At 35.7% G+C, this 26,466-nt stretch overlaps 1 protein-coding gene across 1 annotated transcript in view; it reads right to left on the reverse strand.

The window, feature by feature from the left end:
* The window catches only part of Nup107 (nucleoporin 107), a 44,956-nt gene extending 19,604 nt beyond the window's left edge, over window positions 1-25,352 (reverse strand). Inside the window, exons 1-14 of the mRNA XM_027924854.2 lie at window positions 25,265-25,352; window positions 23,589-23,680; window positions 23,022-23,108; window positions 22,310-22,425; window positions 19,915-20,059; window positions 17,557-17,660; window positions 16,274-16,401; window positions 15,549-15,597; window positions 9,504-9,575; window positions 8,828-8,916; window positions 6,012-6,090; window positions 3,193-3,306; window positions 1,876-1,966; window positions 1,649-1,725 (exon numbers count right to left, since the gene is read on the reverse strand). Coding sequence (XP_027780655.1) covers window positions 1,649-1,725; window positions 1,876-1,966; window positions 3,193-3,306; window positions 6,012-6,090; window positions 8,828-8,916; window positions 9,504-9,575; window positions 15,549-15,597; window positions 16,274-16,401; window positions 17,557-17,660; window positions 19,915-20,059; window positions 22,310-22,425; window positions 23,022-23,108; window positions 23,589-23,680; window positions 25,265-25,272 — 1,251 coding nt within the window. The 5' untranslated portion in view covers window positions 25,273-25,352. The remainder of the gene's footprint in view (window positions 1-1,648; window positions 1,726-1,875; window positions 1,967-3,192; window positions 3,307-6,011; window positions 6,091-8,827; window positions 8,917-9,503; window positions 9,576-15,548; window positions 15,598-16,273; window positions 16,402-17,556; window positions 17,661-19,914; window positions 20,060-22,309; window positions 22,426-23,021; window positions 23,109-23,588; window positions 23,681-25,264) is intronic.
* Between the last annotated feature and the right edge of the window lie 1,114 nt (window positions 25,353-26,466).

Consider the following 26,466-nt stretch of genomic DNA (forward strand, 5'->3'; position numbering starts at 1 on the left):
ATTTTAAGTCTATTTTCCACTGCCATGTTACTCTTTTTTTTTTTTGTACTGGGGATTGAACCCAGGGTCACTTAGTCTCTGAGCCACATCCCCAGTCCTTTTTTTATGTTTTATTTGAAAAGGATCTTGCTAAGTCCTTAAGACCTCACCAAGTTGCTAAGGTTGGTTGTGAACTTGCAATCTTCCTGCCTCAGCCTCCCGAGTTCCTGGGATTACAGACATGTGCCACCACTCCTGGCTTGCCAAATTTAATCTTAAAACACAGCTATCAGTGCTCTCAAAGTTCTGTAACCCTTCTATTCTACAAGCAAATTTCAGGTCTTTTCAGGATGAAGTTCCAAACTGATGGTAGTATTAATTTCTTAACCATTTAACAGATGTAAACTATGCTAACATTTTATTGATTTTTTATCTTTTTATGTTTCACAGATGCAGTTTAAAAAAAATTATCTATTTATTTATTCTAATCAGTTATACATGACAGTAGAAAGCTCTTTCTTTTCTACCCCTTTGCCCCTACCCCATCCCCTTTGCCCCATTCAAAGTTCCTCCACTAATCCCATGCTAATCCATCACAATATGGATTAGCATCCACTTATCATAGAATACATTTGGCTCTTGTTTGAGATTGGCTTATTTCATTTAGCATGATAGTCTCCAACTCCATTCATTTACCTGCAAATGCCATAATTTTATTCTCTTTTAATGCTAAGTAATATTCCGTTGTGTGTATGTACCACAGTTTCTTTATCCACTCATTTGCTGAAGGGCATCTAGGTTGCTTCCAGTTTAGCAATTGTGATTGGTGCTGCTATAAACACTGTAGTTGCTGCATTACTATAGTTATGTTGTTTTTATGTCTTTAGGGTGTAGACCAAGCTGAGTCAAATGGTGGTTCCATTCCCAGTTTTCTAAGGAATCTCCATACTGCTTTCCAGATTGGTTGTACCAATTTGCAGTCCCACTATCAATGTCTGAGTGTGCCTTTTCCCCCACATCCTCACCAACACTTACTATTGCTTCACAAATGCTGTTTTAAAGTATTATTCTTTTAACTCCATTTGCCCATAAGCCCTGTGGGTTTCTGCACAATTTTGCATGTTGTAGTGATTTTTTGGAATGCATATGCCATGTCCTAACAGAACTGACTATATTTCCTTTTCTAAGCCTTCTACTCCAATCTAGTAGACCTACCATTCCTTGAGTTTCCCAACTTATGCATCCTACCTAGAATTCTTTCCTCTTGTTTTCATTCCCAACAACCCAAATCCTACTGATGTTAAATAATTCAATTCAGGACTGGGGATATATCTCAGTGGTAGAACATTTGCCAACAAGTATTAAGACCCTGAGATTGATCAATACAACAATACACACATACACAAAAAAGTTCAATTAAATTGCCTCTCCTAAAAAGCCAAATTTAAGATTCAGCCCAATGTTTTTTTCCTCTAAATTCATTTGGTATCCTTGTATTTGTGTTATAGCAGTGTTTTGTTCTTAGTACATGGTATGTGATAAATATGTAAGCCTATTCCTCAAAGTTAGTAGAACGTATTTGAAAATAGGAACTTAGTCCAATGCTACTCAGAATGTTTACTTAATAAAACTGAAGCAAAAATCAGTGTCAGTGAATATTTTATCTTACATCTTCTGCCATTCTCCAACAACTAATTTTCCAAATGCGTCTATATGGATTCCCTTCAACAGGTTCTAATTCTGTTCCTATAAAACAGTAAAAGAAATATAATTTGTAGTTTAAAATAAGATCTTATTTCAATAATTTCTAAAAAGAAAATCAGTAGTTCACAAAGATTGGTATTTAGAGCTAAATACATTTATCCCCAACTCTCAGAATAGAATCTACTAACATACCTCCATTAACATTAGGGTCATGATACAATTTCCAGCCTTCCAGTGTTGCAGCTCTCCATGCTTGACCACAACGTTTACAGAGTCGTTGTGCCTTTAGGAACAAGAAAGAGCAGTTGATGGACATCAGTAGTATAGTACTTTACCTTATAGATGTATAACCAATATACGACAATATATTAATGGCATAAATGTTATAGATGATTTTTAAGAAATAAGTAATGGCATTTCACTTTACCAACATGTGTATCTTTTTATTTTCTCTTCCTTTGTTTTGGTTTTTATAGTACTTGCCTTTCTCTTTGATTTTAGCCTTGTCAATATGTTCCCATGGCACCCACTGGCATTTAATTCTACTAGAAACAAATGGGGCTAAAAAGCTGATGTCCCTTAATTCATGTAAAATTATTACAAAAAAAGGGGCTGGGGTTGTAGCTTAGTGGTTGAGTGCTTGCTTCTCATGTGTGAGGTACTAGGTTTGATCCTCAGCACCACATAAAATACATAAATAAAACGAAGATATTAAAAAAAAAAAAAAAGAAGAAAAAAAGTATTACAAAAATACTGCTAGTCTCTATAATGATAAGAATGCTGTTGTTCATTTAGTTCACTGATGATATTTCTCAGGTTCAACAAAATCAAGAATAAATTTGAGAGCCAACATAACCTAAATAGCGTCACCTTGGGTTAGATTTATTTTGAACTCTTAAAAATCAGAAGTAGAGTTGGGCGTAGAGGCGCACACTCGAAATCCCAGCGACTCGGGAGGCTGAAGCAGGAGGACTGAGTTTAAAGCCAGCCTCAGCAACTTAGCTAGGCCCTAAGCAACTTAGCGAGACCCTATCTCAAAAGAAAAATAAGGGCTGAGGCTGTAACTCAGTGGCAGAGCACTTGCCTAGCTTGTATGAGGCACTGGGTTTGATCCTTAGCACTACATAAAAATAAATAAAATAAAGGAATGCCATCCATCTACAACTACAAAAAATTTTAAAAAATAAATACATAACAATGAAAAGTGGGTGGGGATATACTTCATGGTTAAGTGCTCCTGGGTTCAATCCCTGGTACCAAAAAAATTTAGATGTAGAAGCCAGGCATAGTGGCAGGTGCCTATAATCCCAGCAGGTTGGGAGGCAAAGGCAGGAGGACTGCAAATTCAAGGCTCAAGGTCAGCCTCAAAAATTAGCAAGACCCTGTCTCAAAATTTAAAAAAAAATTTAAAAAAGGATGGGATGTGGCTCAGTGGTCAAGCACCCTTAGGTTCAATCTCTAGTACAAAAAAAAAAAAAAAAAGAGCAAGCAGGGTATTACATGATTTACCTCTTCTGTCATTCCAGCCCGAATTAGAGTGAAAAGATATTTGAGTAATCTAACTTCATCTTCTCTATCCAGATCATCAAGTGGCATTTTCTGTCTTATGGGAGCATCAGGATCCTGTAAAAATACAAATCATCATCAACTACAGATCATTCATTCATTCATTTATTTTTGCGGTGTTGGGGATCAAACCCAAGGTACTATACATGCTAGGCAAGCGCTCTACCACTGAGTTATACCCCTAACCTATACCTACATACTTTACAAACATGATAATGAGACAATAAATGTATCCTGATTTTATATACTGAATTTAATTCTTTTATAGTCTAGTTAAGTATTAAGGAAAATAAAAGTGTCACAAGAGTTCAAAATAGTCACACAATAGTCTGAGCCTCACTTAAAACAATCCTGGGCTGGGCACAATGGTGCACACTGTAATCCAGGCAGCCTGGGAGGCTGAGGCAGGAGAATGGCAAATTTGAGGCCAGACTCAGCAACTTAGCAAGGCCCTAAGCAACTAAGTGAGTCTCTTGTCTTAAAAAATAAAAAGCTTTGGGGATGTAGCTCAGTGTGTTAAAGTGTCTTTGGATTCAATCCCCAGTACCCAAACAAACAAACAAAAAATAATCTTGGCTTACAATTACAAGTAAGTGTACATGTTTAGATCAGTTAGTTTAGGAAGACTACTAGCATAGCCCAATTTAGCCTAGGTTAACACTGGATGACATTGGATGTTAACAGAGCTTCATTCTATCATTGCACTTACATAGCCAAGGTACTTAGAACACAGGAAAAACTGAAGGAATCTACCCTGTCACTAGTGTTTATTGGCACTTTCTGAGAACATGAAAAGAGAACCTGTTAAGTACCCATTTTAGGATTAATGTCATGTAGAACACAACAATGTCCAATTAAAAATAAATCAGGTTTCTAATAGGTTAACATCCCCTAAAATGGTTATTCCTATTTACTACCTTTTGTATGCCTTTAAACATTGAGTATAATATACTGTACTCATTTTAGCAGCAAACACCACATTATCTACATGGTGAATGTGGGAGGCCATCCTCGCACGTGATTTGAGTTACCTTCCTGGCTGGGTGAGAGGCGCTTAGACACAACTGTGTCAGAGCCTTCCCCACCCTGTCCCAGGTACGAAGGCTTGTCTGTGTGGAGGCGTGCCTGGCCACTGACCCGAAGAAGACCCAATAGCTGGCCCTGACCTTGGGATGCTGCCCCCTTCAAACTTCATTGGATGGGATTTTCCCTTGAATTTTTTTGTTCCCCAATAAAAGCTCACTCCCTGGTGTGCTCTCCCTCTCTCAGTAGCCCCTTCTGTAATCCTTGCCACCACATTAGGTGGCTGGAGGTGGGAGCTAGGAGAAGCCATCTCCGGAGCTGGGAATTAAAGGTAATGAGAGTATGTCTCTTTAATTTTAAAACTCACTAGTAAATTTCTATGCTTCAAACCTTCTTTTATGAAGCTCGCGCGCTGGTCGTGCGGCAGAGTGAATTTCAAACAAAAACACAGTTTAATGTGACCTGAAATAATTCTTATTTTAAATGTTACTAGTGTATTGTACTATGAAGATCAATTCAGAAAATGGAATCCATAATAGGTCAATTCACAAATATTTTGAGGACACAATCATTCAATTTTGGATCACGGTCTCTCTCTAGCAAAAGGAAATCACCACTTTCTAGTTATGAAGAGTAAATGAGCCAGTAAAATGAGCCAGTGGTACATGCCTGTAATCCCAGTGGCTCAGGAGGCTAAGCCAGAAGAACTGGAAGTTCAAAGCCAGCCTCTGAACTTAGTGAGACCCTAAGCAACTCAGTGAAACCCTGTCTAAATATAATACAAAAAAAGGGCTGAGGATGTGGCTCAGTGGTTAAGCACCCCAAAGTTCAATCCCTCTACCAAAAAAAAAAAAAAAAAGAAAAGAAAAGAAAATAATAAATGATTTTCAGCTGTTGCTTGCTGCAAAGTAACTTAGTAACAATTTATTGTTTGGGTAATTTCTAGACAATTTCCTCAAAACCCACCTCTGTTACCAAACAGAATTTTATAAATTTTTCCAACTGCTGGTTATTTCTCTCACTTATCATATAAACATTTCACATATCATTGTCATCCACAAAGCTCTATTTTTTTTGGTTGTTGATGGACCTTTATTTTACTCATTTATTTATATGTGGTGCTGAGAGTCAAACCCAGGGCTTCACACAAGGCAAGTGCTCTACCACTAAGCCACAACCCCAGCCCAATAAAGCTCTATTTCTGAAATAGTTCAGCTCCTGTTCTTTCCAAATCCACTGTTATTTCTATCACTCATATCCTAAAATAATCTTTCTAACCTCAAGCTAATGTTCAAGGATTTGTTCTTTCCCCCTACTTTCTATAGAGAAGAGCCACTTCCTCCCAAGAAGAGCCTCTTCTTAGTTGAAGTGTCAAACTGGTAAGATCAAAATTAATTTGTTTCTAATACGGGGTATATCAGGTATTATCAGGTACACTTTCTGTATCTTCTTTTACAATTTACAGGCCTGCATATGTTCAAATATATTCCATCAAATTAAAATGAAACTTAGTTATTTCAGAGTAAAATGTTAGTGCATACAAGCCTTCTGGAGACTAAAACAAGGGTCCAGGAGAAAATTTTCAGCATTTAAAATTTTTAAAACTATCACTAAAGACATCCTTCATTTCAAGAATACATACCAGGGCTGGGGAAATAGCTCAGTGGGTTGAGTGTCTGCCTCACATGCGAAGCACAAAGTCCTGGGTTCAATCCACACACCAAAAAAAGAATACATACCAATTCAGTAACAAGTGGACGGACACTTCCCATATAAGAAGCTAGCTGTCGTTGTTTTAAGGTATGGAGAGTATTTTCCCTGAAAGGAAAAAAAAAATATATTTTTAAAGAGGCCACTTAAAATAGGCCTACTTCTTTTGGTACTGGGGATTGAACTCAGGGGTACTCGACCACTAAGCCACATGCCTAGCCCTATTTTGTATTTTTTTTAGAGACAGGATCTCACTGAGTTGCTTAGTGCCTTGATTTGCTGAGGCTGGCTTTGACCTCACGATCCTCCTCCCTCAGCTTCCTGAGCCACTGGGATTACAAGTATGCGTCAGCTTAAAATAGGCTATATCTTAAAAAAAAAAAAAAAATCAAATCAAGTCAAAGTAATAAGACTATAAACCTAGGGGAAAAACATGCAAGAGGTAGTTTGACTCAGATGACTAATGATGTTGAACACTTTTTCATTCACCTGTTTTTTGTTTTCCTTTTTTTTTTTTGTCACTGGGAGATTGAACCAAGATGCTTTACTACCAGGCCACATCCCTAGCCTTTTTTTATGTTTTATTTTGAGCCAGTTATCACTAAGTTGTTTAGAGCCTCACTTAGTTGCTGAAGCTGGCCTTGTGAACTCGTGATCCTCCAGCCTCAGCCTCCCAAATTGCTAGGATTATAGGTGTGTGTCAACATACCCAGCACTGATCTGTTTTTATGAGGTGCTTTTTACATTTCTGCCCTTTTTACTGGATTATCATTTTTTTTTTTTTTTTAATTAAATGGGGCTGGGGATTGATCCAGGGCCTTATGCATGCAAGGCAAGCACTCTAACAATTGAGCTATATCCCCAGCCTGGGGTTATCCTTTTTAATAGGGTTGTATTCTTCTTGAACTAATGCTCTATATGTTTCTACTAGTCTGTGTCTTGTTCCCACTTATTTTCTTAATGGTGTCTTTAAGTGAGATTCTTTTAACTTTGATGAAGTCATTTTTTCCCCCTGATAACTGCTTTCTGTGACATAGAAAACATTTGCCTGTCCTCAAGTCACAAAGATATCTTCTTATGTTTCTATTTAAAGCATATGGGTTTAGTTTCTACATTTAGGATGATGATGCATTTTACATTAATTGTTGGATATAATTCGAGGAAACTTTTTTACAGATGTTTTTCTGCAGTTTGTTGAAAAGAGATTCCATTCCCACTGGATTGCTTTGATGCTTTAGCTAAAACCAAATCATCACTGGGTATGGTGGTGCATATAATCCCAACTATTCAGGAAGCTGGGGCAGGAGGATTACAAGTCTGAGGACAGCCTGGGGGAATTTAGCAAGATCCTGTCTCAGAAAAATTTAAAAAAGCTCATTAATAGAATGCTCCTAAGTTCAATTTCCAGTATTACAAACAAACAAACAAAACCAAACACATAAGTGGGGATCTATATTACTGATCTATATCACTGATCATTTTTTAGAAAAGACTAGCTCATGAAAAAGTCGCAAAAATCTTATCAGGAAAATTTAATCAAGAAAATTTTTTTTTCCTGAAAATGAAACTTTCTCTTCCTTTCAGAAAAATCACTACTCAGGATTTAATTTTTAACATACACTGAGTAGTTCTAATTTCCTAGTTAAGCAGAGAAAAGAGCTATAGACTCTATATATAAACATATTACTGAATTCAAGGGCAATCTAAATATTTTTAAGTACTGAAATAAATTGTTCTTTTAACCTAGGGGTGTTTTTGGCTTCAAGGTGCTATAATAATTTAGAAGCACTGAAAATTTTAAAAAACAAAATATAAGTGGAAAACAAAGCAGAAGTGTCTTCCTGATGATCAAAATATGATTATTTTTAAAAAGCAGCAAGGTGATTATTTGAACACATAAGTTGGATCATGTCATTCTTTTATTCTCAAGGTCTTCCATTACATTTAGAATAAAGCCTAAAATCTTTATATTGGCCTAAGTGTAAGTCTCATCTGAGCTGGCTCTCTCCAATCTCATTTCCTTTTCTGTTCACAGTGGCCTAACTGTGCAAATACTTTTCCTTTTCAGGATCTTTGAGGTTTCTATTCTACCTCAGAACGTTTGTCATGCCAACTTTTGCACAACTTGCCTCCTTTCTTTTCTTTCTTCTTATTTTTTTGGTGATACTGGGGATTGAATCCAGAGCCCTATGTATCCTAGGAAAGTACTCTATCATTGAGCTATATCCCGCCTTTTTTTTTTTTTTTTGTGGCAGGATCTCATTAAATTGCCCAGGCTGGCCTCACACTTGTGATCCTTCTTTCTCAGCCTCCCAAGTAACTGGGACTCACGGGCATGTACCAATGCTCCCAGTCTCCTTTATTCCTTTAAAAGTCTCTTACTATCTTTTCTGTTTCTTCCCCAGGGGTAGTGGGGGTACTGGCGATTGAACCCAGGAATGCTTTACCACTCAGTTACATTTAAGGCTGGCCTCAAAACTTGCAAAACTCCTGCATTAGTCTCCCAAATCACTAGGATTACAGGTATGTGCCATTGTGCTCAGCTCTTACTATCTTTCACATTAGTAAACCTTTCCCTGACCACCTCTTCCACTTAAAATAAGACTCATTGCCATCCTCTATTAATTAACTAATTTACTTTTCTCCCAAAGTTCTTAACTCTCCAACAGGACATATATTTATTTGCTGTTTAACTCTCTTAAACAATTATAAACTGCATAAAGACAGAGCTTTATCTGTTTTGCTCACAATTTAAACCAAGTAAAAACTGAATAAACATTTATTGAAAGATAAGTAAACAAAATAAACATTAAGTGAATTCAGGAACAAAAGCTCAGTGACTTACCAATATACTGATTTTGCATAAAACTCAATATTATCAGAAAAATCTCCAATTTCATCTTTGGCAATACTCTCCAACCAATCTACCACCAGCTAAGAAAAAAAAAAAATATTAGTAATAATTATAAAATCTGGTGTTTCATTTGTAGTGGAACTCCTACCCTTCATTTAAGTAATTTCTGATTTTAAAAATGCCAAGTAACAATTTTTCCAAACACTATTCTACTTCTTTGTTTTTTTTAAAGAGAGAGATAATTTTTTAAATATTTATTTTTCAGTTTTCAGCAGACACAACATCTTTATTTTTATTTTATGTGGTGCTGAGGATCGAACCCAGCGCCCCACGCATGCCAGGCGAGCGCATTACCACTTGGGAGCCACATCCCCAGCCCACTATTCTACTTCTTTAAGACAAACAAATATTTTAAGAAAAGAATAAAATATTCCATAGGAGCAATACAGTTTTTTAACAGGCTATTCCTGGAAATAGGATTGTTATTTTATGCAAAACATTGTTATTTAAAAATTAAAGAACAACTTTCCAAATTTCTTTGAATTACCAATAAAAGGATCAAGTAGAAAGAAAAAGTTTTACATTTTAAAAACTTCAGTTTTAAATTGTATGTCATTTACATTTTCTCTATTTATTTAGAAACAAAATTTAAAATTTCTAGACATACCTGACTTTGTCGAACAAGTGAATCTCTCTGAAATAAAGCTTCCACAACTGTTTTCTCACTGGCATTAATAGCCTATTACAAGTACATAAAAAAAGAAAAGAAGATGCTGTAAGAATATTATTTCAACAGAAAAATAAAAGCCAACCAGAAGTAAGTATATTTAATCACCCACACTTCTTACTATATAGTCAGTATGCAAATTCATCTTTTTTTTTTTCTTTTTGGTAGTGCTAGGGATTGAATACAGAGCCTTGCATGTACTAGGTAACCACTCAACCACAGAACTACACACCCAGTCCTGTATATTCATCTTTGAAAAATATCTATAAGTAAATTTCAACCTGATTAGATTAATTTGTAGCTGCTCTTGCCTGATATTTCAATTTATTACAATTAGAATGTAAAAGTTCTATTTCCCCAATGTGTTGCTTCAGTGAAAAATAAGCAAAATAAAATAGTTAAAAAAAAATGAACTTTAAAAATCTTTTTTTTTTTTTTTTTTAAAGAGAGGGAGAGGGAGAGAGAGAGAGAGAGAGAGAGAGAGAGAGAGAGAGAGAGAGAGAGAGAGAATCTTTTAATATTTATTTTTTTAGTTTTCGGCGGACACAACATCTTTGTTTGTATGTGGTGCTGACGATCGAACCCAGGCCACACACATGCCAGGCAAGCGCGCTACCGCTTGAGCCACATCCCCAGCCCAACTTTAAAAATCTTTTCATTAACATGGTAGAAGATAGTAAGTAGTAAAACCTAAATGTAATCCAAGGCTTTTAAGACTGACTTGAAATGACAACATTACAGAAATAGAAGCAAAGTAACCATAAACGATATATGAAAAGGATAATATATTGTGACTAGTTCAAGCATGAGTCATATCTATTAATCTATTTTATTTATGGGTTAAAAGAGAAAAGCTGGGCTGGGGTTGTGGTTCAGAGGAAGAGCGCTCGCCTAGCCTGCATGAGGCACTGGGTAGGTTCCATACTCAGCACCACATAAAAATAAAATAAAGGTATTGTGACCACCTACAACTAAAAAAAATAAATGTTAAATAAAAAGAGAAAAGCTATATTAACTTCTATTTTTTTTTTTTTAAACAGTTCTGGCCACTAAACCCAAGGCCTCACATGTGGTAGGCAACCAATCCACCACTGAACTGTATCTTCAGCCTACATGAACTTATTGATCAATGCCAAAATATCATTTGATTAAAAAAACAAAACAAAACAAAAAAAACCTTCAAGTTGGACATGGTGGCAAATGCCTGTAATCCCAGCTACTAAGAAGGCTGAGGCATGAGAATCCTAAGTCCCAGGCTGGGTAACTTAGTGAGAATCTGTCTCAAAATAAAAAATAAAAAGTGGGGCTGAGGTTGTGACTCAGCAGTACAGCGCTCGCCTAGCATGTGTGAGGCCCTGAGTTTGATCCTCAGCACCACATAAAAATAAGTAAATAAAATAAAGATTAAAAAAATAAAAATAAAAAGGGATAGGGGTATAGCTCAGTGGGAGGGCGCCTGACTAGAAAGTACAAGGCCCTGGATTCAATGCCTAGCAACACACAAACATGCAAACAATTCACAAATTAGAAGAATAGTGTAACTATCTGATTAAAACCTCTAGCAAGTACTATTTCTAACTGTAAAGTGAGACACTTCCTTTAAAATGCAGCAGACTAAAAGAAGAATCTCTATTATTCAACTTTACCTAAAAAATTCTAGCTACCACAATAAAATCAGAAAAACGAACTATATACTAATAAATATGGGAAAAAGAATCAAAGCCATTATTATGTATAGATAACAGAATTGCCTACTTGGAAAAATCAAATCCAAGGGGGGGGGGCCGGGGTTGTGGCTCAGCAGTAGAGCACTTGCCTAGCACATGCGAGGCCCTGGGTTCAATCCTCAGCACCACATAAAAACAAACTAAAGGTATTGTGTACAACTAAAAAATAAATATAAAAACAGTCACTAGGAAAGTATGAGAACTAATAAGTGAGTTCAATGAGTATGCAAATATAAGTACCTTCCTTAAATGTGTATGTTACTTTTTTGGTATTTGTGGAATAAATAATTAAGAGATTGGAAAGATACTAAAAATATTTTAGGTTAAAAAGCAGACTAATAGACATAGACAGCTTAAGTTATTTATTTTAAAAATACATATTATTCTCTTTTCCTTATATACTTGCTTCAAACATTAATTACTTCTTTTTTTTTTTTTTGCGGGGGTAGGGGTAGGGGAGTGTATTGGGGATTGAACTCAGGGGCATTCTGCCATTCAGCCCCATCCCTAGCCCTATTTTGTATTTTATTAAGAGACAGGGTCTCATTGAATTGCTTAGCACCTTGCTTTTGCTGAGGCTGGTTTTGAACTTGAGATCCTCCTACCTCAGTCTCTGGAGCTGCTGGGATTATTGGTGTGCACCACTGTGCTAGGCTCAATTACTTTTTAAATCAAAAGATAAATAATTAAACCCTCAGAAGGCATCTGGTCTCAATGTTTTGTTTTTGAGATGGGTTCTCACTAAACTGTTGCTCATGCTAGTCTGAACTCATGGGCTCAACTGATCCTCCTGCCTCAGCCCTGAGTGCTGGATACAGGCATGTTTTTTTAAGACTTCAAAGAACAAATAATTTTACATTCTTCAACAGGACACAAAAAAAGATGGAAGATTTCTGAACATGTTCTGGAGAGGCAGCAGGACTCTAGACACCAAAAGGATGATAATGTTACCAAAAAGAAAGAAAGGAAGAAACCATACTTAGGGAAGTCCTAAATCAAATATTAGCTAACAGAATTTATTAGTATATTTAGGAATACAATATGACTGACAGCTTACCCTGAGATAATCTGATATTAGTGAAACTATTATTACAAGTTATTGCACTAATAAAGTAAAGCAAGTATCTATATGTGGAGAGCCATTCTCATGCGTGACTGGGCGACTCCCGGTTTGGGCCTGAGGCTTCTGGCTGTGTCAGAATTTTCCCGGCCCTCTCCTGATGAGAGAACCCGTCCGGTTGGGGGTGTGACTGACCACTGACCCTGACCTTGGAGTGCAGTCCCCCCTCAACCTTCATTGGATGGAATTCTCCCCTGAATCTCTTGTTCCCCAATAAAAAGCTACTCCCAGGCGTGTTCACTCTCTCTCTCTCCTGCTAGCCCTGAGTAATCCTTGCTGCCCTGCTGGGCGGTTAGAGGAGGGAACCAGAGAGGGGAGCCGTCTCGGACCTGGCAATAGAAATAAGGTAACTGAGTCTGTGTGTTTTATTTCGATCTCTTCTAGCTAACTTTTATGCCAAGAACCTCATTAATGAAACCATTGCGCTGGCCACATGGTGGATCTATAGAAGCTAAAACAAAACAAAACAAAACAAAACATTTGACTGCATTCAATACCCTTTCCGTCTTAGTAAATTAGGAGGAAAAAATATTCTTAATCTGTGGTGAACCATCAAATGTAAGGATGAAACAGAAGCATTCTTTTCAGGAACAAGAAAAGAATGTTTGCTATTAGTGATATAATTCGATGTTGTATGGGGATATAGCTCAGTGGTAAAGGCCCTCAGGTTCAATCCCCAGTACCAACAACAACAAAAATAAATAGAGAGCCAGCGGGCATGGTGGCACACACCTATAATCCCAGCGGCTCCGAGGTTCAGGCAGGAGGATCACCAGTTCAAAGCTAGCCTCAGCAAAAGTAAGGCACTAAGCAACTTAGTGAGACCCTGTCTCTAAATAAAATATAAAACAGGGCTGGGGATATGGCTTAGTGGTCGAGTGCCCCTGAGTTCAATCCCTGGTACCTGCCACCCCCAAAACCAAAAAAAGAAAGAGGGATAATGACTATAAAGGAGTAAGGTAAACTTAGTATTTGTAGATGATTACTAAAGATATAGAGTATCCAATAAAATCAAAAGGAAAAACTATTAGAGATGGTAAGAGAGCTCAGAAAGATGGCAAATAAGAATGCTACACATAAATCAGTAACTTTCCATTTGACAGTAATAACTAATTAGAAAATATAAGAGAATCCATTTATAGTAGGATTCACAGAGAACTTTATAGAGAAGACCACAAGACCTATATGAAAGATCTGAATGGAAAGAGATACCATCTTACAAATGGGAACACTCAATATGGTAAAGATAACATTTTTCCCCAAATTAATCTACAAATTCACTATTATTTCAATAAATATACCATTGAAGATTTTTTAAAAATGGAAAGTGTAAAGTTTGTCAAGGGAAATACTATGCAAAATATAGCCAAAACTGTACTTATAAATGGGAGAGGGGACTTATCCTACCCAGATATTAAAATTTCTTGAGTTAGAGTAAATCATTTTGTATAGTACTGGCTTTCAAATGAATCAATCAATTCAAAAACTTCCATGTATAAATATGATTGGGTATATTATAAAGTTAGCCTTACAAATCAGTGAAGAAAGGTTGGTTTGTTGGGATAAATGAATATTTACTTGAAAAAAGTTAAATTTCTCGCCTACTTTATAGACAAACTCAGACTGGATAAATTCAAGAACTTATTATGTTGGGATGGGGATGTGGCTCAAGTGGTAGCGTGCTCGCCTGGCATGTGTGAGGCCCGGGTTCGATCCTCAGCACCACACACAAACAAAGATGTTGTGTCTGCCAAAAAATAAATATTAAAAAATTCTCTCTCTCTCTCCAAAACAAACAAAAAAACAACTTATTATGTAAGCTTTTGACTTTTTTTAAAAAGTTAAATTTAGGAGGAAACAGTGAATTTTTTTTTTTTAATGAGGTACTAGAGATTGAATCCAGAGTGCTCAACTCACCCAGGGGTGCTTTACTAATAAACATACAAACAAATAAATAATTAGCCAGATGTGGTGGAACATACTTGTAATCCCAGTGGTTGAGGCTCCAGAGGCTGAGGCAGGAGGACTGTAAGTTCAAAGCCAGCCTTAGCAACTTATTGAGGTCCTGAGCAACTCAGCAAGACCCTGTCTCTAACTAAATTACAAAAAAGGGCCAGGTTGTAGCTCAGTGGTTAAGCACTCCTAGGTTCACCAAAAATAAATAAATAAATAAATAAAGTGAAACAGGAAAGGCCTTCCTTATGCGACACAAGATAATGCTTGCAAAAGGAAAACATAAGACATGTGATCAGATGAAAATGGAAAAGAACTCATAGAGTTAGAAAACAAGTAACAGAAAAATATTGCTAACATGTATAAAAAAAGGATTAGTAAGAAAATAAATAATAGGGAAATAAGCCAAGGATATGAATGCAAATTCATAAATACGTATGGTGTGAATGAAAAAACATGACATTTCACTAGTGACTAAGGATTTACAAATTAAAATGAGATATTTTCCCAGTTGGGAATATCAAATGATTGCTAATATGTCACCAGAATAAACATTTTCATAAACTATTAATGAAGAATAAGAACTGGCATATTAAGTAATGACAATCTCAAATTTTGGCCCAAGGAATGTACTTCTGAAAATATAGGAAATACTGGAATACACAAATAAGCATGAAAAAGAATTTTCAAATGCATTATTGACTACTATAGCAAAAATACTGGAAACATCCTAAACCTGTCCAGCAGGAAATGTATGCTTATGGCATCTTTATATTCTGATTTTCCATGAAAAAATAAGGTAAACTTATATGAATTGACACAATAATTAAGAAATATAACTCAAAAGTACTCAGTATAATATATAAATGAAATTAAACTGTATGTTAAAAAAACAACTTATATGCGAGAAAATGTGTATGTATAAAGTTGCACAGAAAAATATCTGGTAGGATACAAACCAAACTGGTATGCTGAATAGTCAGGAAGATAAAGAAGGACTTTTACCTATAGTCTGTAATGTAAATCAGTATTTGATCATTTTACCAAGTTGTAATCTTTTATGTACTTGTAAAATTTTTTAAATGCAGAAATTCATGATGGAGTGTTGAAATATCACATCTTATGACTAAAAAACATTTTAATTTTTAAGCATCTATAAAGGAAAAAAACTAATATAAAACTTACAGCAATTGCAAACATATTTTCATCTTCTAATGAAGACTGTATTCTGTCCCTAAGGAAAAAATAACACAAAATGAAAAGGTCTTAATTTTACATGAATGAATGTATGAATTCACCTTTTAAGCTACTGCATGTGAACACATGCATTCTGTCACCAACAAATGAGTTTCCAATTTACTTAATCACTAAACTTTGAATACAAGAGAAGAGCAATAAATGCCTGTTGAATTTGACACCTGAACAAAACTGGTGTTTACTAAAAATATACACTACAAAAAGGTCTCTAATGACTACCTGCTAATGCATATACCTTTTCTATATGGAAAAATAAGAGTAATATGATTTTTCTCATCAGCATGGAAAGCAACAGTAAAAAGCGAAAACCACTGAGCATGAGATAGAAAACTTGATTAACTTTTTTCAAACTTCCATTATATAAAGTATACCTTTCAGTTCTTTTTCTAAATCTATCTTCATCTAAGTATTGCTCTATTTTTAGCACTTTCCTTAAATCTTTATACATAGCCAAATTTTTTTTTAGTCACCAGCTTTATGATCTGAAAGCCCTTTCTTTTCTTGTAATTCACCCGACAGCTATATTAGAAATGATAAGCCTCAAAAATGGCAAAATTTATTTCCAAACTCATCTTACTCTAACTTACAAATTAATTTTCCTATTGGTTTGTTACCTTATGTTCATTTCATTTATAAAGTCTATACAATTTTACCTATACAAAGAAGCTAGCAGCCTCCATGTGACCATCTCCTGTTGAAGAAGCCACAGCATACTGGCTGTTTTTGAAAACTTTTGCAGTCCAGGGGTTGCTCGGCTCACTATTTTACTCAGTATATTCACCTGAATTAAAACCATAAAATTTAAAGAGGTTAATTTTCTAAAATTTTGAGTTTTTAAGTAACTTTGAGTTCTTCAAGTACACAGTGTTAAATGTATATATACATATTATAAATCTTTCCTATTCTACATTTTTTTGGGGCGGGGGCGTACTGAGGATTGAACCCAGGGGCACTCTACCACCGAGCCAAATCCTAGTTCATTTTATTTTTTACTTTGAGACAGTGTCTAAGATGCTGAGGCTGGCCTTAAATGTGCAATCCTCCTGACTCAGCCTCCCAAGTCACTGGAATTGAAGGCACATACCAAGCATGAGGTCTAACCTATTTCTGTCTTTCTGAATTGAACATAATATAACATTCCCACTAGAAATGACCCAAATTTAGGGCAAGGTATATTTATGTGAGTATATACATATGAGTTTAACATACTTTTATAGCCAGGCATGGTTGTACATGCCTGTAATTCTAGCAACTCGAGAAGCTGAAGCGGAGGATCACAAGTTGGAGGCTAGCCTTAGCAATTTAGCAAGACCCTGTCACAAAATAAAAAAATTTTAAAAAGGACTGGAAATGTAGTTCAGTGACATACTGCCCCTGGGTTCAATTCCCAGTACAGGGGTGGTGGGGATTAATTAACTTTAGATTTCAGATTCAACAACAGCAGCCAAGGTACATTTTTAAAACTTCAACTGTTTTCTTGTTGTTGAATATTGAATTCTCTGTACATTTTTTATTTTCTTTAAGCAGATTTCTTTTGTTCCTCCAAAGAAATCTTATTATGGGCCTTCAATATATAAAAAGCAGAGATGCTCTGGCTGACCGCCCTGTCTCTCCTGCCACTGCACCCCTAAAGCATTTTTTTGTTTGTTTGTTTGTGTTACTGAGGATTGAATCAAGGGCTCTTGCGCTGAGGTTCATCCCCATCTCTTTTTAAAATTTTATTTTGACATAGGGTCTTGCTAAGTTTTCCAGGTTGTCTTTGATCCTCCTGCCTGAGCCTCCAAAGTATGCCTACTTTTATGCCTCAATGCATGAGCCACAGCACCTGGCTCCTAAGACATTTCTTTTAAAATTAGTATGGAAAGTAACAGGTTCATACTGTTCAATAAAACTAAAAGTCCGGAAATTTGACCTTGATGCAGTAAAATTAGTTTACCTGACTACCACAAATATTTTCATACTCTTCCACAAGGTCAAAAACTGTAGTTGAAGAGTGCTTCAAAAACGACTGCAGGAAATCAGAAAACATACTCATGGATGCTAAAACACATTAAAAAGAAAACAAAGAAAAAGGACATACTTTAGGTAATTCTGTTTGAAAACACAAACAATAATTTTCTTTTCACTGCTGTTTGTTTATTTATTTATTTATTTTGCGGTGCTGGGATCCAACCCAGGGCCTTCTACATGCTAGGCAAGTGCTCTTCCACTCAGCTACATCCTAGTCCTAAAACATTTTAATCAGTAAAATATACATTACAAATTTGCACTTAGCAAAAAAATATACATTACAAATGCCCATCCTGTATTTCTCAAGCCCCTGGCAACCATCATTCTATTCTGTGAAGTCTGACTACTCTAAGTACTTCTTTTAAGTATAATAATACAATATTTGTCTTTAAAAAAAAAAAAAAAAAAAAAAAAAAAATATATATATATATATATATATATATATATATATATATATATATTTTGGTTGTTGATGGATCTTTATTTAATTTGTTTATATGCAGTGCTGAGAATCAAACCCAATGCCTTGCACATGCTACCACTAAGCCACAACCCCAGCCCCAATATTTGTCTTTTTGAAACTTATTGCACTTAGCATAACATACTCAAGGTTCATCCATGCTGTAATACATGTCAGAATGTCTTTCATTTTTAGTTGAAAACTATTCTATTTTATGTAAGTACTATATTTTATTCTTCCATTCATCTAAAAATGGATAATAGGTACTGTGAATAATATTATTATTCTTAGTTTTTTGAGGAATTGCCAAACTGTTTTCCACAGAGGCTGTACCATTTTACATTCACACCAATACAACGGTACACAAGAGTTTTGATTTCTCTATATTTGTCAATACTTGTTATTTTATGGTTTCAATTTACATTTCTATAATGATTATGATGATGTTGAGTATATGTTCATGTGCTTAATGGCTATGTACATATATTCTCTTAAGAAATGTCTATTCAAGATTTTGCCTTTTTTGGGGGGAAGGGGGTGGTACTGGGGAATGAACCCAGGTCACATGAGCTATTAGTGCTTACCAATAGGCCATGTCCCTAGACATTTTTATGTTATTCTGGGACAGGGTTTAACTAATCAAGAACCAGGCTGGTCTTGACTGCAATCCTTATGCCTCATCCTCATAAGTAATTGGGATCACAGGTGTGCACCACTGTGCCGCCAAGATTTGCCTATTTTTTTTTAACCAAATTAATGTTTTATTGTTAAGTTATGGGAGTTTTATATATGTATACATTTTAGATATGAACTCATCAGATATATATTTAAAATATTTTTTCATTACATCCTAGCTGATTTTTGCTCTATTGATTATATCTTTTGATACATGAAAGATTAAACTTTTGATATAGTCCAGTTTATTTTTCTTTTGTTACGTGTAAGTCTTTTAAGATTCCAAAGATGTAGTAGTTATTCGTCTTTTCTGTGTTATTGACAATCGTTACAAAAAACCCAGTATATGGTTCAAATTTTAGAACACCTGAATTGTATTTTAAGTTTTCCATATCAAAGTAGCTAAGAGTTATACTGGACACTAATATGTTCTACTCAGGGGAAATACATACACTTTAGTATAGTATTGTACAATATTTAAGGTATTCTTCTATTTTGTAGATTAAGGAGAAAGTATTTTTAAGTATTTAAGGAGAAAGTATTTTTAAGAAAATATTTTTAAGTCACTCTATACCTGGGTACATATTACTAGCAAATGCTACAAGAAAATAGTGGTTACCGAAGTATTAAGAGCAGGGCTCTGAAATCTAACTGCTTAGTTTCAAATCTAGTTGCCATTACTTCCTAGCCAGGTGATCTTAAGCAAGCTAATTTAACCCCTGTGAGTAGCAGTTTCCTTTCCTCTAAAATGGGAATGATTACCTCTTTAATAGACTATGGAAAGGACCATGGTATTATATAAGTTAATGCTTACTGGTAAGCACATTGACTAGCACTCATCTATGAGTGCTAGCTTATGATGCTAAAGTAATGAAAAACCTACATAACAATGTTATACATAGAAGGAAAACTATGTAAAAACATGGGAGGAAAATGGCCACCTGTAAGCCAAGGAGAGAAATCTTAAAAGAAAGTAACCCCTGCCAATATCTTTGACTTCTAGTCTTCAGTATTTTGGGAAAAAAAAAAATTTTATGGCACTCCCCCCAACCAAAAAAGTATTTAATAATGTTCAGGAACAGGAGATAGTTTCCTTGACCTTTGTAAAGTGAAAAGCTACTTTGTCACAAAACTTAAAAGCCATTTTACCAGCTTCTCCAGGATCATCTTCACGTAACATAACGGCACTGAGATTTACATCCTCTGTTACATTGTGCGGCTCTGTGTTTGTGAAGAGCCCTAAACGCTGTGATGAGAATGCAGCTGCCCAATTACTGTCATCCAGATTAGTTACCTTGAAAAGCAATGGAGCTATTGTTATTAGGTGAATAAATATTTTAATACTAAATAAAGTTAAAAAATACTGAAACCTTACATATATGATTTTCACTTTTAAAAAGATAGCCAACAGGGTTTATTTTATTAAAGAATCCATGGGTTTTTAAATTGTTTTTTCCAATGTATTATTTCATGCCTTTAAAAAAAGTCAATGAAGGGGCTGGGGTTGTGGCTAAGAGGTAGAGCGCTCACCTAGTATGTGTGAGGCACTGGGTTCGATCCTCAGCACCACATAAAAATAAAATAAAAAATATTTAAAAAAAAAAGTCAATGAAGATTACACTTTGTAAAATTTATGCTCTTATTAGTAGGTAAAATAAAGTCCTACATGTAAGTTCACCTCAATTTTTTACTTTTGGGGACCTGTACAGGACAAATAATGCAGTTTCTGTAACAAATTAATAGTAATTAAAAAAAAAAAAAGATGAGGAACTACACATTAGAAAACTTAAAGATACATAAATGTCTAATGTGTTCACCTTTTCTGGATTCTGATTTAAACAAAACAACAAAAATTTTGATAGAACAGGAACTTCAAGCACTTACTGAAATATGTACTACAATGTCTACAGTCATTATATATATATTATGCTCCATAAACAATACATAAATGACCGTGTTGTACAAAATCATATCACCCAGTGACACTCTAGCATCTTAGTTTGATATGTACACTCTATGATCATGACAACAAAATTATCCAACAGTGCATTTCTCAGAAAGCATCCTTGTCATTAAGCAATAGTGATATAAAATGGATGTCTGAAATGATAACGAATTACTGTGTTAGTTACATGTGTTAACAGTAATATATGCCAAAAAAAGTATCCTTATATCTCAGAGACAGAAACTGAAGTATCTATATATGCAAAGGCTGTATCTGGAAATTCTGATGTAGAGGAAATGCAAGAAAGTACTTTGGTCTACAATCAAATCTTCGCAGTAGACATATGGTAAAAATATTAAAGCAATTAATTTTATTTAATTCAGAGAAACCTATACCCAGTACTATCTCTCATGACTGACATACAAATTGGGAAAAATCAGGAAAATACCTCTACTATAAAAGAGAAAAATTTTTACTATTAATCTTATAGATCTGAAGCAGTACACTTTTTCTTTTGCTTAAATCCAAAAGCAGGCAATTTATTCATGTTTTTAAGTGAAACAAAACAAAAATTGAAAAAAAAAAAAAAAACACTGTCAAAATAAATAAGTTTCATAAGGACAGTATATTTTTTTATCCTTTCTTTTTTCCTTTGTAGTGCCAGGGAGGACAAACTCAAAACCTTGTGCAGGCTAAGCACACATTCTTCCACTGAGCTATATTTCTAGCCCCAATGCTATAATAAATATTAAAGATGGATTTGGGGCTGAGAGTGTAGTTCATTGGTAGAGTGCCTGGTTATCATGCATGAGGTCCTGAGTTTGATCCCTACCACCACACTTAAAAATAAATAAATAAATAGAACGATGGATTTTACCTTTAATAAGGAGAGGTTTAACAGGCAAAACTACTCTTCAGAATACACTTAGACAATTTCACATGAAAATAAAAATCTCTGTGCCTGGCCAGGTATGGTGGCACTTGCCTATAATACTAGCAACTTGGGAGGCTGAGGAAGGAGGATTGCAAGTTCAAGTCCAGCCTTAGCAACCCAGTGAGAGCCTGTCTCAAAATAAAAAATAAAAAGGTCTGGAAATGTGGCTCAGTAGTTAAACACCCTGGGTTCAATCCTGGTACAAAAAAAAAAAAAAAATTCTGTCTGTTTAATAAAGCACAGAGCCAAGGATAGAACCATTTTTATCTTGTTTTTGGAACTAAATGTGCCATAATACTCTTCTACTCCAACAAAAACCTCTGTTTCCTTCTTCTTGGCAACACTTTCTTTTTAAAAAATAGGATATTTTTAATACCTAGGTGAAGCCATTCTGCATCAGTTTATATAACATCTCTTCTCCTATTTTCAATACTATAACATTATAAGTTCTAAAGAGCCATCCATCCCATCTAATTTTTCAAAGGTTTTCTATTTTACCCCTTGAGTACAAAATACAAATTTAGTCAAATTCTCCTTATACTCTCACAACATAAATCACTTCTGTGACTGAATGTTTGTGGGGTTTTTCCCGGCCTCAGCCTTGTGAGTAGCTGGGATTATAGGAATGTGCCACTGTACCCAGTCAGCACTAATTTTATACATACCATGGACAGATTTCCCAAGAATCCTGAAGACTGTGTAAGCCGGGGAGACCTCCCTCCTGTTCCAAGAATGGAGGAAACATCTGGATGCCTTAGAAAATTTCGATTTGGTGGAGTAACTACAAACAAGAAGTTAATAAAAAGAACCCAAGTTGTGGGAGTAGTGGTCATCAAAACAAAGCAAGCAAACAGTAAAGAATAATTTTCCAATTTTTAATTATTTGGATCCTAGCCAAATAAATACTTTAAATATTAACACATCTATAAAGATTTAACTTACTAAGATACTAAGTCTATCAGGAAAAATTTTATACAGTGGAGATGCTTTCATTATACTGTAACTGCTCAGTTAAAAATCCTTCATATTCCAATTTTATAAAGCATACTGAGGCAGCACAGTATAAGAGGGTGTGTGCTTTAAACAGATTAATGTTTTAATCTTTGTTCCATTACATATGGAATTTATTACTCATTTTAACTTCTCTAACTATCACTTCTAGTGATAGTTGTAAAATAGAGATAACACTGTCATAGTTACTGTGTATTTATGTGAAGAACAATGTCTTGTTCATAGTAAGAGTTTGACAAATAACTGCAATCATTATTATTTGTGCTTATATGATTAAAATCAAATGTTTATTATGTGCACAATAAATGATATTTGCTATTTTAACTATTGTTATTATTAAATGCTGTAAAACAAAAACAATCTTACAAGGCTGTCGAAATGAACTGGGAGTTCGTGGGATAATTTGGTTTCTTGGTGTAGTATTTCCAAAATTTTCATCTTGAGAAGCCCGGACTTCAGGAAGAGTTAAGAAAAGTTTGCCATGTGGAGAAAAGATCATTAACCATAAGAATTAACCATAGCTTTACCACACAAAATGTATAAATAAATTTTTCAAGAACATGTATTTTGTGGCTACCTTTTTTTTAATCCAAGTTATAAGTAACTAATTTCCCGTCATTCAAATTCTGATGTCTTAGATTATATATCAATCTTAAGAGTTTGCAGCCAAAATTTCAAATTAAAAAAAGAAATTCTAACTATAACATAGCAGTAAAATAGAACACTTTATCAAGGAAACATAAATATTAATCTCATTGAATTTCAGTGAGAGCATTATGTTGACCAAATAAAATATCTATGGAATGAACAAAACTAACTTCTACAGTATTTTATTACAGATAATGTTTAATACCTCTCATAAAAAGAAAATCCTACAACATTGATTCAAAACATGCTGCAATTGTATACCGATCCTTAAAATGCAAAGGATACTTAAGGCTCTTTTTTGTGCACTCTGTTTCCGAGCAGTCCGTGTCACTTCTGCCTCGCGGATCACAGGGGATGACATCTCCGCAAAGCCACTCCTAAAACAGTATAATTAAATTCTTTTAATATAGTATTTGCTGCCAGGTGTAGGGGCACATTCCTATAATCACAGCCACTCTGGAGGCTGAGGCAGGAGATTCCCAAGTTCGAGACCAGCTTCAGCAATTTAGCAAGACCCTCTCACAAAATTAAAAACATAAATAAAAAGGGCTGGAGATGTGGCTCAGTGGGAGGCTGAGACAGGAGGACTGTGGGTTTGGGTTCAAAGCCAACCTCAGAAACAGGGAGGCACTAAGCAACTCAGGGAGACCCCGTCTCTAAATAAAATACACACACACACACACACACACACAAATAGGACTGGGAATGTGGCTCAGTGGTTGAGTGCCCCTGAGTTCAATCCATGGTATCAAAACAAATAAATAATTAAAAATCCTCTCCTGCTCCAAATCCTTATTCTTTATAGTCTTAACTAAAAAAAGACTTTGAGTTTATAGCACTCAGTATATTACTTTGTCCTATTTCAACACTGGAATATATAACATTGTTTTATATAATTGCTTCATGAAAGTAAATCTTTCTTCTCCTGGTGGATCAAGAAGTTCCTTAATTGAAGAAATCTCTCTCTTTTGGGGGGTGAGGATTACTGGGGACTACACTCTAAAACTCACATATGCTAGGCAAGCGCTCTATCACTGAACTATATAACTCTAGCCCCTTTACTTTTATTTTGAGACAGGGTCTCCCTAAATTGCCCATGTGGTCTCCAATTTGTGTCATCCTGCCTCAGCCTCCAAGTAGCTGGGATTACAGGTATACACCACAGAGCCTGGCTTCAAGTTTTGGGTCTTGACAATGCACCATTATTATTCAAAAACCGCTAGAAAATTACTTTCTTTGAGAAGTTTCCTAATACCTCCCGTGTCAGAGAGACTTGCTGGCTCCTTCATTTCTTTTACCATAGCGCAGTACAACACCATTTTCACTGCTACACGATAAATTCCCTGAAGGTAAGAATCTTGAAACTTTGAGGCTACTAGCATAATCATCAGGTCATTAGAAGGCACTCTATCTCATGCTGACTTTAAAAATATAAATATATTTTTTGTAGTTTAGATGGACAGAATGCCTTTATTTATTTATTTTTTTAATGTGGTGCTGAGTATCGAACCCAGTGCCTCACTCATACTAGGCAAGCGCTCTTCCACTAAGCTACAGCCCCAGCCTCTGCTGGCACACTTTTTAATCATAAGGTCTAGGCTGAGATCTCATTACTGTCATTGACTGGCTTTGTGATCTCGGGCTGATCACTCAGCATTCCCACTGCCCAGCTACCACATACCCCGCCCACCTCACAAGTGAACACAGTTGTGAGAAAGCGCCAAATAGAACGCAAAGTAGCGGTAGAAATATAAGATTATCTTTATTGGTGTCCCTTGCTCCGCCCAAGCCAGGCGGCCTGTCCTTCATCAATTGCCAAATCTCCCGGCCAGGAAAAGAGTCCTGTAAGCAGCCACCCGGACCTCCCCGGCTTCCTCTGGAAGCCTGGTTTTATTTATTTCGTTCCGCTAACAGGCAAGAGGGACAAGACTTTGGGTCCAGTCGTCACCATCAGGACTGACCTGTCCATGGCTACTGTCTTCTGCACTCAGAAACTTGCAAACTGGGCTCCAGTTAAAACACCGCGTTTCAGCCTTCCCGCTCTCCGGAAGCAAACCCTTTGACCCGGAAGCGCTCCCTAACTAACCCAGCCTGAAAGAAAAAGGTGTGGGACAGAAGAAACAAAGTTCCTACCTGACGCATGCGCGACTCCCACCAACAGTAACAGGTCCGTGGGCGCAGGCGCGAAGTTTGCCAATGCGTGTCTCTGCGTAGCTGGGCCGGGGCGGGCCGGGGGCTGGATTTATTCCGGACTCTGGACTGCAGCTTTGCCTGACCCTGGCTTGGTGGGAGTGGTTCACACCTTGGGGTGTTTTTGGGAAACATGAAATATACTGATGGTGTGGAAGAATGTCTAAGTCATTTCCTGATATTCTTCGGCAGAAAGAACTTGGACTTGGAATTTAGACATGAGAGGTCTGTCCCACACTTCAAATGTCTCTGTTTCAGAGCACTCACCTCTGAATTGTGGTACAACCCCAATGTACAGTTTTAAAAATTGTTTTCCACAGTTGTTGTTTGTTTCTTACCTGGTATTTTTCCTCATTGAAAATAGGATCGCTTATCTTGAAACGTATAAAAGCAAGCATAGAAGAAAGTGCTGTCTAGGCAGAAAGTAGTATATTCTGGTCCTGAAGGAATCAGTCAATATTTTCTTTCTTTCTTTCTTTCTTTTTTTTTGCCCAATTTGAAAGCAGTGACAGTTTATTAACTGACCAGATTACAAAAATAATGGTAGATTTCTATCTATTAATAGTTAATCTAATAAACCTGATGTTATAGTGTAGTTGTAATCGTTAAATAAAAATTACAGGATGCCTTTGTTTTGGACTAAACTCCTGCATTGGGCTCCGACAGACCAAACTCATCAAAACAGAGTCACTCCTACTAAAGTTCCATCTCACTAGAACCAAAACTAAATGATCCAAATTTCAAAGAAATCAGGACAAAGGGAGAATCAAATTTTCCAAATAGGACACTTTCAATCTGCATGATAATTACCTTCCTTCTGCTTTAATCCTTACCAAAATAGTAACCTGAAATTTTTTGGTTGTTTTGAATAAGCAGTTATTTTTCTATTGTTTTGTCTCCCTGGCCCTTTTACCCAAGGAAAATAACTTTGAGATGCTCAATCCATTTTTCTTTTTCTTTCTCTCTCTCTCTC

The sequence above is a fragment of the Marmota flaviventris genome, chromosome 3 (genome assembly GCF_047511675.1).
Source record: "Marmota flaviventris isolate mMarFla1 chromosome 3, mMarFla1.hap1, whole genome shotgun sequence".
In the NCBI taxonomy this organism is placed as follows: domain Eukaryota; kingdom Metazoa; phylum Chordata; class Mammalia; order Rodentia; family Sciuridae; genus Marmota; species Marmota flaviventris.